The 12,798-nt window shown below is 37.8% G+C and overlaps 1 protein-coding gene and 1 pseudogene across 15 annotated transcripts in view; one reads left to right on the top strand and one right to left on the bottom strand.

The window, feature by feature from the left end:
• The window catches only part of LOC306653995 (dnaJ homolog subfamily B member 6-like), a 420,043-nt pseudogene that overhangs the window by 144,282 nt on the left and 262,963 nt on the right, over positions 1-12,798 (top strand). The gene's annotated exons all lie outside the window — the stretch shown is intronic.
• The window catches only part of SIPA1L1 (signal induced proliferation associated 1 like 1), a 362,908-nt gene that overhangs the window by 60,792 nt on the left and 289,318 nt on the right, over positions 1-12,798 (bottom strand). For all 14 annotated transcript variants that reach the window (XM_079127085.1, XM_079127079.1, XM_079127078.1 and 11 more), the window contains 3 exons: positions 12,607-12,764; positions 1,343-1,916; positions 449-723 (listed from right to left, as the gene is read on the bottom strand). In XM_079127085.1, the coding sequence (XP_078983211.1) occupies positions 449-723; positions 1,343-1,916; positions 12,607-12,764 (1,007 nt within the window). The remainder of the gene's footprint in view (positions 1-448; positions 724-1,342; positions 1,917-12,606; positions 12,765-12,798) is intronic.

The following is a 12,798-nucleotide window of genomic DNA, read 5'->3' on the forward strand; positions in this document are numbered from 1 at the left end:
CACATTCAGCTGTCCAGGCACAGGGGCAGCTCAAAACAATACTCTGAGTTTTGGACAGCAATGAGTTACAAACAGAAGAGAAAGTAAGCTATGAACCACGAAAGAGAAAGATCTGAGAGGCCGAGATGCTGAGCACCTTTTAGTGTTAAGCGGCCAACGCTTCTCAGCTATTGGTGCAAGATGCTTAAAATGGATACCTCTGCAGCAGCAACTTAATAAATCCAGAGATATAAATCCTAGAACTGGCCCCAGTTATTCTTTCACTACTGCTGCCACGTGCTGAAAGGGAGCTGTGTCCTAAGTCTGACTTTCCATGCAAGAACTTTAAGAATGACATGTAATCCACTGCTCTTCCCAACACCCTATGTCCTAACCCTCTGGGAGATGTTCTATGTGGTACACAAACCCCGCTCTCAAGTGTCAGCCTCAGCTGCCAACTCAGACCTACCTCCGTGGGGTGCAGTCGTCATGGGGAGGAATGATGACAACTTTCACTGTGACGGATGTTCTCAGGAGATCGATCATCTGCTCATGGCTCAGGGTGGCCACTGCCACCTTGCAGATTTCTACCAGGCGGCTGCCCTGCCTCAGCCCTGCCTGCCAGGCATAGCCATAGGGCTCCACATCTGCAACAATGCCCTCGTAGTTGACATGGAAGCCAAGCTGTCCTAGCCCATTTCTTCGCAGAGTCATTTCCACTGATTCACAACCTTTTGAAACAAACTAGACAAGGAAATCAAAGGTATTGGGGTTTAATGCCATAAGGTATTAAGTGATGGTCATGGACTTGGAAAAACATTGCAAGCAGGGTTATTTCTGACTACTCTACTGCCAACTGAAGGGCAGGCTGGTTAGTTTCCCCCTCAGTAGCCCCTATTCATTAGGACAAAAGGAGTTTATTTGTTGCATCCAGAGAATTCAATGGTTTTCCTGAAGTAATAAGGACACCTCTAACATAGACCTAGGGAGTTGGCAGCAAAGAAAAATTATTCTGCTACTCATCTCACCCTTAAAATACTCAAGGTAGCAGATACTCATACAACAAACTCTTTTCAACCACTTCTTCAAATTGACTGGGATGCTGTATCAGTAACCAAGGCAGTGGGATCAACTCACATGCAAGCGAACGTCCAACACAAACACACCGTAAATATGTCTTCTCCCACTTGTTCTGATACTTCTCCAAATAAGTGATGGAAAAAAAGACTGAGATAAACTGTATGTCACCTCAGATCAACAAAGAATTTCCAAACATGCTAATAAGCTTCTGTAACCTGAATTTAGTCGGTACTGAAAAGTTTATGAAAGAGAAATTGCATTTGTGTGGATGGAAAAGACTTACCTGCAACCTTCTGACAATTTCTTTGATATCCTCGTTGCTAACAAAACTCTCTACTGAAACACACTCTCCTCGCTCATAGAAGATTTTGAGGCTGGTGTCAGTGGAAGTCCACCCTAGCACATCTCTGCAGGAACAATTGAAAACCACACTCTTTGTTTCCTGTTCGATGAGGACAATGAACTCATTGGAGACCCCCAGGAGGCAGTCTAGCTCCATAGCCTTGGTGTAGTCTTTGGCCCGGACTGCCCACACGATGGCCCCCATGCTACTGAGTTCAGCTCCCGGATATGGCTTCGACTTTTCCTTCTTCTTGGAGGCCAGAGAGATGAACGGAAACTTGCCAGAAGGGTCGATAGGGGTGTTGGTAACATTCTTTTCTGCAAGATCTTTCAGGTATTCCTGGCGGGTGCGAGTTGCCATGGCCCGAAACTTTTCCGATTTATGAGCAGCATTTTCTGCATTAATCACTTTGGCCAAAAGAAAGTCCCTGAACACGTTTGACTTGGGGAAAGTGACCCCTTTAGGGATGGGAGGTCCAAAGGAAGGCACATCTCTGGACCTGGTGACAGCCACACTGACAAAGCAAAGATCAAAGACAAAGAGGTGTTGTCATTATTTCTGAGTTTCACATTATGAAAATAAAATATATTTTCAAAAAGTCAGGGCTGGGGTGTAGGTGAGAGGTAGAGCACTTGCCCTGGACTTTGATCCCCAGGACTTGGGGCAGTGGGGGAGACACACCTCAGAAGAAAAATAACCACTCACTTTCCCATGAGGAACAACACGCTTTCTGCTTAGAATAAGCGTACTTTTTCATTCAACTATATTTAGGCTTTGGAGAACATGAATTATTAGTTAGGCAAAAAAAAACAAAATCAAAAAACCCCAAAAGCTTTAAGTTAGAACATTCATTTCTTTAACAGATAAGATTAAGATTACACATCTATAACTCCATAACAAATTACACAATATTTTGCACAGAATAAAACTTATATGTCAGAGAAGAAGTTTAGAATGTACATAATTAAACTGATCTAAGACATAAAGGATGATATAAGGAGTGAAATCAGAGTTAAAATTCAGCAGATCACTTTTAAAAGAGAGAGAGATTCTGAAAAGAAATCCAGCAGAAATCCTCAAATTGAGGGAAGCAATAAACCAAATTAAAAATTCAATGGAAAGCATCATCAACAGACTAAACCACTTGGAAGAAAGAACCTCAGGCAATGAAGACAAAATAAATAATCTTGAAAATAGAGTTGACCATGGAGAGATGAGGTTAAGAAACCATGAACAAAACTTCTAATTATGGGATAACATGAAAAGACCAAATTTAAGATTTATTGGAATAGATGAAGGTGTGGCAATATAAACCAAAGGAATGCAAAATCTTTTCAATGAAATAATATCAGAAATTTCCCAAACCTAAAGAATGAAATGGAAAATCAAATATAAGAGGCTTATGGAACCCCAATGTAGCTCTGTAAATAAAAATAAAATAGGGCTGGGGATGTGGTTCAGTGGTTGAGTACCCCTAAGTTCAATCCCTGGTACCTGCCCCCCATCCCCCCCAAAAAAGAATATAAGCAACAATAGATGTTGGCGAGGATGTGGGGGAAAAGGTTCACTCATATCATTATGGAAAGCAGTATGGAGATTCCTCAGAAAATTTGGATGGAACCACCATTTGACCTAAAGGATTTGGTTTATACCCAAAAGACTTAAAATCAGTATACTACAGTGATGCAGCCACATCAATGTTTACAGCAGCTCAATTTACAACAGCAAAACTATGGAACCAACTTAGGTGCCCTACAACAGATGAATGGATAAAGAAAATGTGGTACATATCATATACATGATGTAATATTACTCAGCCTTAAAGAAGAATGAAATAATGGCATTTGTCAGTATGGAGCTGGAGAATATCATGCTAAGTGAAATAAGTCAATCCCAAATAATCAAAGGACGAATGTTTTCTCTGATATGTAAATGCTAATTCACAATGGGGGGGTCTAGGGAAGAATAAGAGGTACTTTGGATAAGACAGAAAGGAGTGAAGGGAGGGGAGGGGGATTGGGAGTAGGAAGGACAGTAGAATGAACTGGACATTATTACTCTACGTGCGTATATGATTACATGACATGTAACCCTACATCATGTACGACCAGAAGAATGAGAAGTTATACCCCATTTATGTATGACATGTCAAAATGCATTGTTATGTATAACTAATTAGAAGAAATTTTAAAAAACAATAAAACCTGTTTAAAATCTGCATATTGTTTGAGTGGGGGGAGGTTACTATAATCACAAAACCTTTCAGAACACAAATGTGCCCACCATTTCAGATATGATAACCATAAGCAAAAGGCTTATAATGAAAATGTAATAAAATGCCTGACATATCAGAAAGGAATTAAATTTTTAATCAAATTAAACATCACTTGTTGTGCCATGTGTGAGACATTATGCAACCAGAGTAAAAGCAAAATTTTAAAATAAAAATGCTGAATAACAGAATGATTTATATGATGGCAACAGTGCTTAAATCATATTTTTAAATTGAGCTACTCTTTGGTCCAAATTCTCTACTTTTAGTATATGATTCTGACAGTGTGAGAAAATTTTTCATATATATGTGTGTGTATACACACACACACACACACACACATATGTATACACACATACACACATAAAAACATGAGGCTAAGAAAAGGACAATAAGAACATCTAAACAGCCTATTATTTTAATCTTGAAAGAAAAAATACTAAATTTCTCCTACAATAAGCTAAATTGAAAGGGAGAGATTAAATGTTTTATATCATGTTCTAAAATTACATGTGACAATCTTGCCTGAGTTTAAGATGGCAGAAATGATGATTCTAACTCATCAAACAACCCTCTTTCCAAATTATTTTAAAAGTCAGTTATCGAATCGCACTAAGTAGTAGGGAAGTGATATAGAATCCATTTCTCCTAAACTCCCAGAATAGAAGCTTAAAAGTGTGCACATTTCAAATTAAATTGAAGAGCTCTGTCTCATGTTTTCTTTATTTTATGAAGGGTCTGCTTTAAGATATTCTGTTTTTCTTTTCAAAAAATGAACATATCTTAAGAAAATAGGATGAATAAAAATCAGCAATTTTAGTATACAAGTTATGTTTCAGTGGAATGGAAAGCTACATTACACTGTCAGAAGATGCCATGGAATTGGCTAATTGTTGGTTTTCACAAGTTAAGGAAAAAAAAAAAACTACCTGGTTTACTTTGTGACAGAAAGGCTGTAAGCAACGCTCCATATTCTGCTGGAGAGGAGTTCTGTGGAAAGCTCTGTGTGTATGCATTGTGCTTAATTGCCCCTGTGTTAGAAGGGTGATTCTTCTTGTCTATTATGCACTGCCTGGATTCAATGCTGACAGCTGTATATTTAATTTGATCATGTTATATATTTTTTCTTGTGAAGTCAGGCAAAGATGCTGATATCCAGATTTGCTACATTTTCTAAGAGGAATCCTGTAAGGATTCAGAAATATTTAATATCTTTCATTTTAAAATTGGCAACTTCTTCTCTTGCTAATTTCACTCAAATTGCCATTCTTTCTCAGGAAATAGCTGTGATTTTATTTTAAATAAGGAGAGGAAAATTCTTAGCAGGGGGTGTGATTATGAGTACATCCATCTACTTACCCCCAAACCCAATGGCTTTCTATAGATCTATTTATTAAGTGATAGAACTTTAGACAAACATATACTGAAAATCCACCAATAATTAGAGTTCTAAAATGAATGTGAAGGAAAGAACTGAATCTTTAACATGTAATTATCAATGATTCACCATGGTAGGGAAGTAAGTGATACAGACACTAAAATCAGCTTTGCATTATTAGAAACAGAATCCCTGTAGAAGAAGATGAGGAAGATGATACCCTAGAATGCTCTTTTCAAATAGAGTTTTGCTTTGGATAAATCTAACTTTCAAGGTTTCTCCAAGGTTAAAAGCCATTAATTTATATGCTACAAATTCTGCACTCTTGATAATAAAAGAGTTTAAGTTAAATAGAATATTTTGCCATGATAAAAAAATAAGCCTGTTCTAAAATTTCAGTTTGCTATATATAGATACTTAAGACATATTAATTATAAATGGTTCTTGCTATTTTTAAAAGCAGATTCCAAAAGACCTATGCTTGGACACACTTGTATTAGACTAGTTTGCAATTCTGTATTTTAGAAATAGTACATTCTTAAAAATTATAGCCATTCCTTGTTCACCTAGCATTGTTAAGGACCAGGACATTCTATCCAAGAGGGTTATCTAGATGACAGAGGTTGAAACAGTTGGGGAAAGTCAGCTCTGGAAGGGAACTTGGGGAAGTCAGTGGTCTTCAAACTCTTCCAATAAAATTTTGAGTTTCATCTTAAAATCCATCTCAATCTTGCATTCTTCCAAGGAATATTTGTGTCCATTTTAATCTAAAGTATGTTTTCCAAAACTTTTAAGAACCACCAAAGAACCAGCAAGGTGTCCTGTGTTTACCTCTCCATGAATAGCTGGTATTACTAGTAGCACCCTGCATTTCCACAGCAGAAGACTCAAACCACTGGAAGTAGTTCCCACCAGACTGAGTTTCTGGAGGGCTGGGCCTATGATATACTGACTCTTGATCCTTAACATTAACACAGTGCCTAGCACATAGGAGGAGCTTGATGAATTGCTGACAGACAATTCACTTCTTCAAGAAACAGATGCAGAGGAGTGAAATGGTTTGTACAGAGTTGTCAAGATGGTGCCAGGGTGGGAGATAAACTCCAAACAGCCAAGAGAACAAACTTGACAGAACACACTATTCCCTCTGAGATAAGGTTTCCAAATCCATCCCCATGGATCTCATGACCCAAGACACCACTATGAGGCTGTGTCTAGTTGGTTGGGGCCATGTAACATTTGCTGGCATCAAAGATCTTGGATGAAGTAATGGGTCTTGATACTCAATTTCAAATTGATACATAGGAATGCTCCAGAGACATCTGAACAGAAGTCCATGGGAAAAAAAGAATGAGACACTTAAACTTTGAAAGCATGGAAGCAACAATAAACAATAATTCCTAACCCCAACTTTAAAAGAAAGAGGACACAGAAAAAGTCCAAATGGTAGAGGCTCCCCTCTTGGAGCATGAGTCAGAGTGCCATCTTGGGGAGTTTCCCAAGAAAGTGGATCTGGGCAAAGGATGGGAAAGATCAGTGGCAGAACAAACGTAAGCCTTTCAATCTCTCTTTGAAGAGCATTTGATTTCTGACAGTACTCATTCACCCAACATTTCACTGAGTTATATGCTAGGCATTGTGTCAATGTTGAGGATCAAAGGGTGGGTATGTCATAGGCTCAGCCCTTTAGATATTCAAAGTCTGGTGGGAACTGCTTCTAGTGGTTTGAGTCCTTTGCTGGGAAAATGCAAGGTGCTACTTGTAACCTTCTGTAAAAGGCACTTTAGTCCCGGCAGGTCAGGTGAGCCTTCTCAGAATAAAGGAAAGCAGCACTCCATCAGATGAAGGAGAGGCAGATGTGTGTCAGAAGAGGCCTCCAGTTCAGAGAGCAGAGTTACAAGGCACAGCACATACATTCCGGGGAAGCGAGGTAGCGATACAAAAGTGAGGTGTCAGTGGGGAGAGGGGTTGATACTGCTGCCGGAAGAGACTGAGGCAGGAGAGGCCAGATCTGAAGGGTCCAATGCAATAGGCTACGACAGGGAGTCTGAATTTTTCCCTAAATGGTTTTTAAGCTCAAAGAATGACAAATTCAGATTTTTATCTTAGAAAGGTCAGTTGTACAGGATAACAGAGTTGCTGATTAATTATGGCTTAACCTTCTGAAAAAAATTTCTACTACTAGACCCACAATGGCTTTTTCTTCTTCTTAAATGAACCTTGCAAACTTTTTTTTTTTTCCCCTTTTCATCTTTGTGGTGCCAAGGATTGAATCCAGGAATGCTCTACCACTGAGCTACATTCCCAGCCCTTTTTATTTTTTATTTGAGACACAGAGTCTCCCAAGTTGCCTGGGTTGGCCTTGAACTCATGATACTCCTGCCTCAGTCTCCCAAATCGCTGCGATTACAGGTGTGCATCACCACACCTGGCCTGAATTCATTTTTTTTTGCTTTTTATAAGAGAAGAAAGAGGACAGACAGGACATTGCAGGTACTTATATCATATTTCTTTACTTATGCTGAATACTTATTGCTGGATTTTAAGTAGATGTCAAGCAATCCTCCACTGCATAGAAAAAGAAATTTAAGATCTAAGGAGTTTCACAATCTGATCTAATTCCAAGTGCTTTTTGAGTCACATTATACTGACTCTTCAACATTTATTACATTTCAACCACTGAAAACAACTTTTCTTTCTGAGAGAAGTAACATATTTTTACCTTCCTAAAAGTAGCTACTGACCAGACCAGAATTAGCATTTGTTTTGAAGACTCAGGGTCATTTTTATGACTTATTACTGTGCTAGTTTTAAAAGAATTCTTAAACTTGATCAAATAGGGAGCCAATGGTCCCATTTCCAATTGGGTAAGGTATCTTAAGATTTTCTTTATAATCTTTTTGTCTAAATTAGGATCCAAATAAGGTCAACGCATTGCAATTAATTAGTTCATCTTTTGAATAATCTTCCATTTGAAAGATTCCTCCATGCACTTCGCCTGTCCTTTAATTTCTTGCAATTTAGCTATTGAAGAAACTGGGCTGTTGATTGTTTAGAGTTGTCCAGAATCTGAAATTTGTCAACTACAAACATGTTCCTATGTCTTTTCCATTTCCTATAAACTGGCTTGCCTAGAGCCTTGATTGGATTCATATTTAACTTGGGGAGAGAGGGCACAGGACTACCTCATAGGGGAAGTTGTGTTCGGCCCTTATGAGGCACACATCTTTTTTTGTGACGTTTGCAGTCTTTTATGATCAATGCCAGATCCATTAACTCATTAGTTGTTGAAAACTGGTGATATTCTACACTATTTTCACAAAGTGAGGCCCTCAATGGTGAGTGGAGTACATTTGGTCATTTGTCCTCAAAGGAGATGACTGTACTTATTGAATCTCTATCTTTGATGTGAATACTTTCTCTGCATCTCCTCTAATGATAATCTCACACCGATGTTTTCAGCACATTCTTGCCCTTTGCTGCTCCTTCATCTTTTTGATTTACAGCTTCTAATCTGCTCTATCAACTGAGACCACACAATTAAACTTACTGTAATGATACAAATAGAACAATAGGGCCAGAAGGCTCTTTGATCAGTTACAGGGTAAGCATTGTATGCAGACTTTGTGACTGATATCATAGTCCTAGGCTATGTCATGGCCATTCAAGGTTATCTGGCTTCTAGAATTAGTGTTTTTCCTACACTTTCCAATCCCCAGGAAGGTTTCAATGACACACTATTTCAGGACCTTATCTCTGAATTAACTACAGGAATTTTTCTTTGCTCTCCAGTTAAATCTCAGGGTTTAGAATAGTGCCTGGCACATACACAGAGTACTGGACCAAAAAACTAGTGAAAAATAAATGATAACAACAACAACTTCCAAATGTATCTTTCTCTGTGAAAATTACCTTGCATAGAGATACTGGGTAAATTTTCCTAAAATTCTACATAGGGTTTTCTAGGTACCCTGCATTCCAAGGGCCTCTACTGCCACCTTATAACAATAGCCTTATAACAACAGCCTATACTGACCCTGAATTTCTCTACATTATTATAACAAGATGTTTCCCTGAGAAAAAGTTTCCAAGTTCCAGACCTCAGGCATCAAGTAGGTATCAACTAATGACATACAAGCATATATGAGAAATATTTGAGAAAATTGAAATCAAAAGGTTTTAAGTGATAAAAAACATTTGAATTTCTACAGTTATATCACATAGGAATAAAGTAAAAGAATAAATCAATGTATCTCTAAATTTTACCACCAAAGTATATCTAATACAAGAGGTCTATAAATTCAAATTCCTGCTAATCTGAGGAATAGTTGAAATATGTAAAAATTTTATAGCTGTGAAAGTTCTTTGAGGACTCCATTTTATCTTAAAATTGATACAATCTTTTATTCTGCTTTGTAATCCATCTATTTTCATAAGAAAATAAGTTCCTCCTCACTGCCTCCCCTCACATTAAAGGCTGTAAGAGAATTGCCCTATTTATTCTGGGCCTCCAAACACCTCCTAATAACCTGTCTCATTTGAGAAGGTCAGAGAAAATTTGGAAACCTAAAGTTTACAGTAGGAAAAAGTCATTATTTTATAATTTCTTGTGATTTCTTTTAGTGATGTTACATATCAGTATGTTCCCTTGGATTTACTAATGGACAAAATCCCAAGCTGATAAATCATGTGTGGGCTGCAGTCAAGCTTGGCATCTAGGAAATTTCAGACACATCTGTGTGGCATGAGTAGGGGTATTCAGTGTCCAACTCTTGGCAAAGAGCCTCATATGATAGGTTAAAAAGATGTGCTCTCTAAGCAGGAGATTAAAAGTAAGAGAAAGCAAAAATCATGATTTCGGTGATAAGAAGAAAACAGCAAAGCACCGAAAAAGGCCACGATTCCTGCTCCATTAAGCAGTGTGCTTAGACTTGTGCTGTCCATTATGGTGGCCACTGACAACATGCTGCTTCTGAGCACTTGAAATGTGATTAGTGTGAGCAAGGAATATTAAATAATATTAAATCTTAATAAATACAAATTTTCAAACTGGCATTTAATTCAACTGAAGTATTTTTTTAAAAGTGTGTCTTGGAACAAACTGGGTGTGAAAATCTACTTTTTCAATTCAAAGTTTTATGAAATCTTAATACAGATTGTGTCCACTGAAAATTTAACATCCTGAGATGTTCTGCTAAGTCTAAAATGCACATCAGATTGCAAAGACAGCTCCAAAAATGTAAATGTCAAAATAATTTTTAAATTTTAAAAATCACACTAGTCAAGTTGAAATGCTAATACTTAAATATATTTGGTAAATAAAATATTAAACAGGGTGAAAAACAGTATTAAAATTAATTTTACCTATTTCTTATTATTTTTAACAAATCTGACTATTAGAAAAATATAAAATTAATGTGATTTGTATTTGTTTTGTTTTATTTTATTTATTTTTTCCCTCCTATGGTACCAGGGATTGAACCCAAGGCCACATATATGCTAGAGAAACAATGAACAGCTCAGCTATGTCCACAGCCCTGGCTTGTATTATATTTCTGCTGGACAGTAATGATTCAAACAAAAGTTTGAAAAAGAACAAAATTTCTTTAGAAGAAACTGTCTAGTTTTCCATTCCCCAAACTTCCTGGTGCCCATTCAAAAAGGATTTAGCTTTCTATTTACAAAGCAGTATGAAGTCTTTTGCATGAATCCAGTAGATAGCATGATTTAAATGCTCAAGTATTTACTTTCTTTCTTTTTTTTTTTTGCTCGGGTATTTTCTAAATGAAAATAGTTATCCACCTCAATTACAGCCAAATGTTCTGTGCTTATTTATTCATTCTACAACTACCCAAGGAGATTTCGGAGACTATGTATTCGGTAAGAGGCTTCAGATGTACATCTCCACCCTGGAGCCCAGGAAACTGAAGACCTCCCTGGTTCTGAGTGTTCATATAGACTCAAGCATCTGAGAAATTCTGGAACATAACTGTGTGTCAAGAGTAGGGACTGCAAAAGCCTACTTTCCATTGTTTGTGAAAGAGAGAGAAGGTGAGGGGAGGAATGGAATGGAATGGAAAAATAAAATAAGGCTGGGGATGTAGTTCAGTGGTAGAGCGCTTGTCTAGATACACAGGAACCTTTCGATCCCCAGTCCCCCGCACCCAACCACACACACACCCCTAACTCTGCCCAACAGAGCTAGCTAACTAGAGCTAGCTAGCCTTCAAGAAGTTATCTAGTCATTGTGTACTTAAATTTCATTGTCTGAAAATGGGGATAAACATGGTACCTACCCTCACAGGTTTTAAAGATTTAAGTGAGGGAAAAGGAAAGTACTGGAGAATGAGTTTGATCAAATTATGTTATGTTCATGTACAAATATGACATAATAAACCTCACTATTATGTAAAATTACAATGTACCAATAAAAATAACTGTTAAAACACACACACACAAAGAATGTATGAGCTAATAATCACAAGCGTAATTTTCATTCCAATTACATATAATACAAAAATAAAGAAAATGTACACACACATACACCAAGATTAAACAAGGTAATACATATGAGGTAGAGAGAGTGGTACTGAGCTTAGAGGAAGAGCTTGTCCACATGCATCCTGCGATGCAGGCAAGGACGGCAGCAGTCAGCAGCAGTCCAAAGTGACCTTTACTGATTCTGTCCCTAAGCTGCTTTACTCCTAGAATTAACCTGCATAACCCGTAGAATTAAGTAGTAGTGGACCTCACAAACTCATTATCAGTCTGTGATGGCTACTTTCTGTGCAGGTAGCTACATTACTTCAAAAATTAATATACAATATTAACAAAGCCTAACACCCCAATTTTAGGATGGAAAGATAGGCTAAACTTTCCTATTTTGGAAGGTTCGATGTATGTTAGGCATGTTTTACAAATGCCAGAATAGCCTTACAATTCTTGGGGTTCCATCCACGTCAAGAGAGCATGACAGATCCTATCTCCTTTAGATCCTATCTCCTTTAGTAAGGCCTCTGAGAAATCTGCTTGAATTCAGATACTCAAGAGATTGGTCAACAACTGACACTGAAGTAGTTTTGACACATGTTTAAGAAAGCACGGAAATGCCTCAAAGGTTCTACGTAGAAATGACAGAGTAAATCAAGAAGTTGTAAGCAAGCAATTAGGCTTTTTTTAATAATAATAACTTTAAAAAAAATGAACTTCTCTCTCCCATTTGTTATGATAATTCTTCTTTGCTTTTGCTGTGTGTGTGTGTGTGTGCGCGTGTGTATGTGGGTGAGATATATAATTAGCACCATGAGTGATTAGTTGGTTAGTGACCAGATGGTATGGATGAAGGCTACTGCCTAAGGAGGAGGTACAAATGGAAACAGCAGTGCCATCAGGTTATGTCATTGTGTGAATCTGTTCAACTGCATACACAATTTAAGGACCAAAATAAACAGTAACAGACTCTCCAAAGCCACTTCAGAAAGCAGAGCTGGATGGGACCTCTGCGTGACAACCAGTCAGTGTCCACCTAGCCATTAGTGAAGCAGCAGTCCATACCTGTAACAGACGCTGTCAGTGCAGGGGTTGTGAGCCCTGACAATGACGAAGACATGCTGAAAGTGGGATCTGATATTTTTCGGGCTGAATGGCTGCGCTCCAGGTTCTTGGAAAACAATTGTTACAATGTCATTTCCAATGTGCCGCTTCCGGAGGAGCTACGAGAAAAAAACAAGCAATCAACATAAATGA

Source organism: Sciurus vulgaris (genome assembly GCF_902686455.1).
Source record: "Sciurus vulgaris genome assembly, chromosome: 2".
Classification (NCBI taxonomy): domain Eukaryota; kingdom Metazoa; phylum Chordata; class Mammalia; order Rodentia; family Sciuridae; genus Sciurus; species Sciurus vulgaris.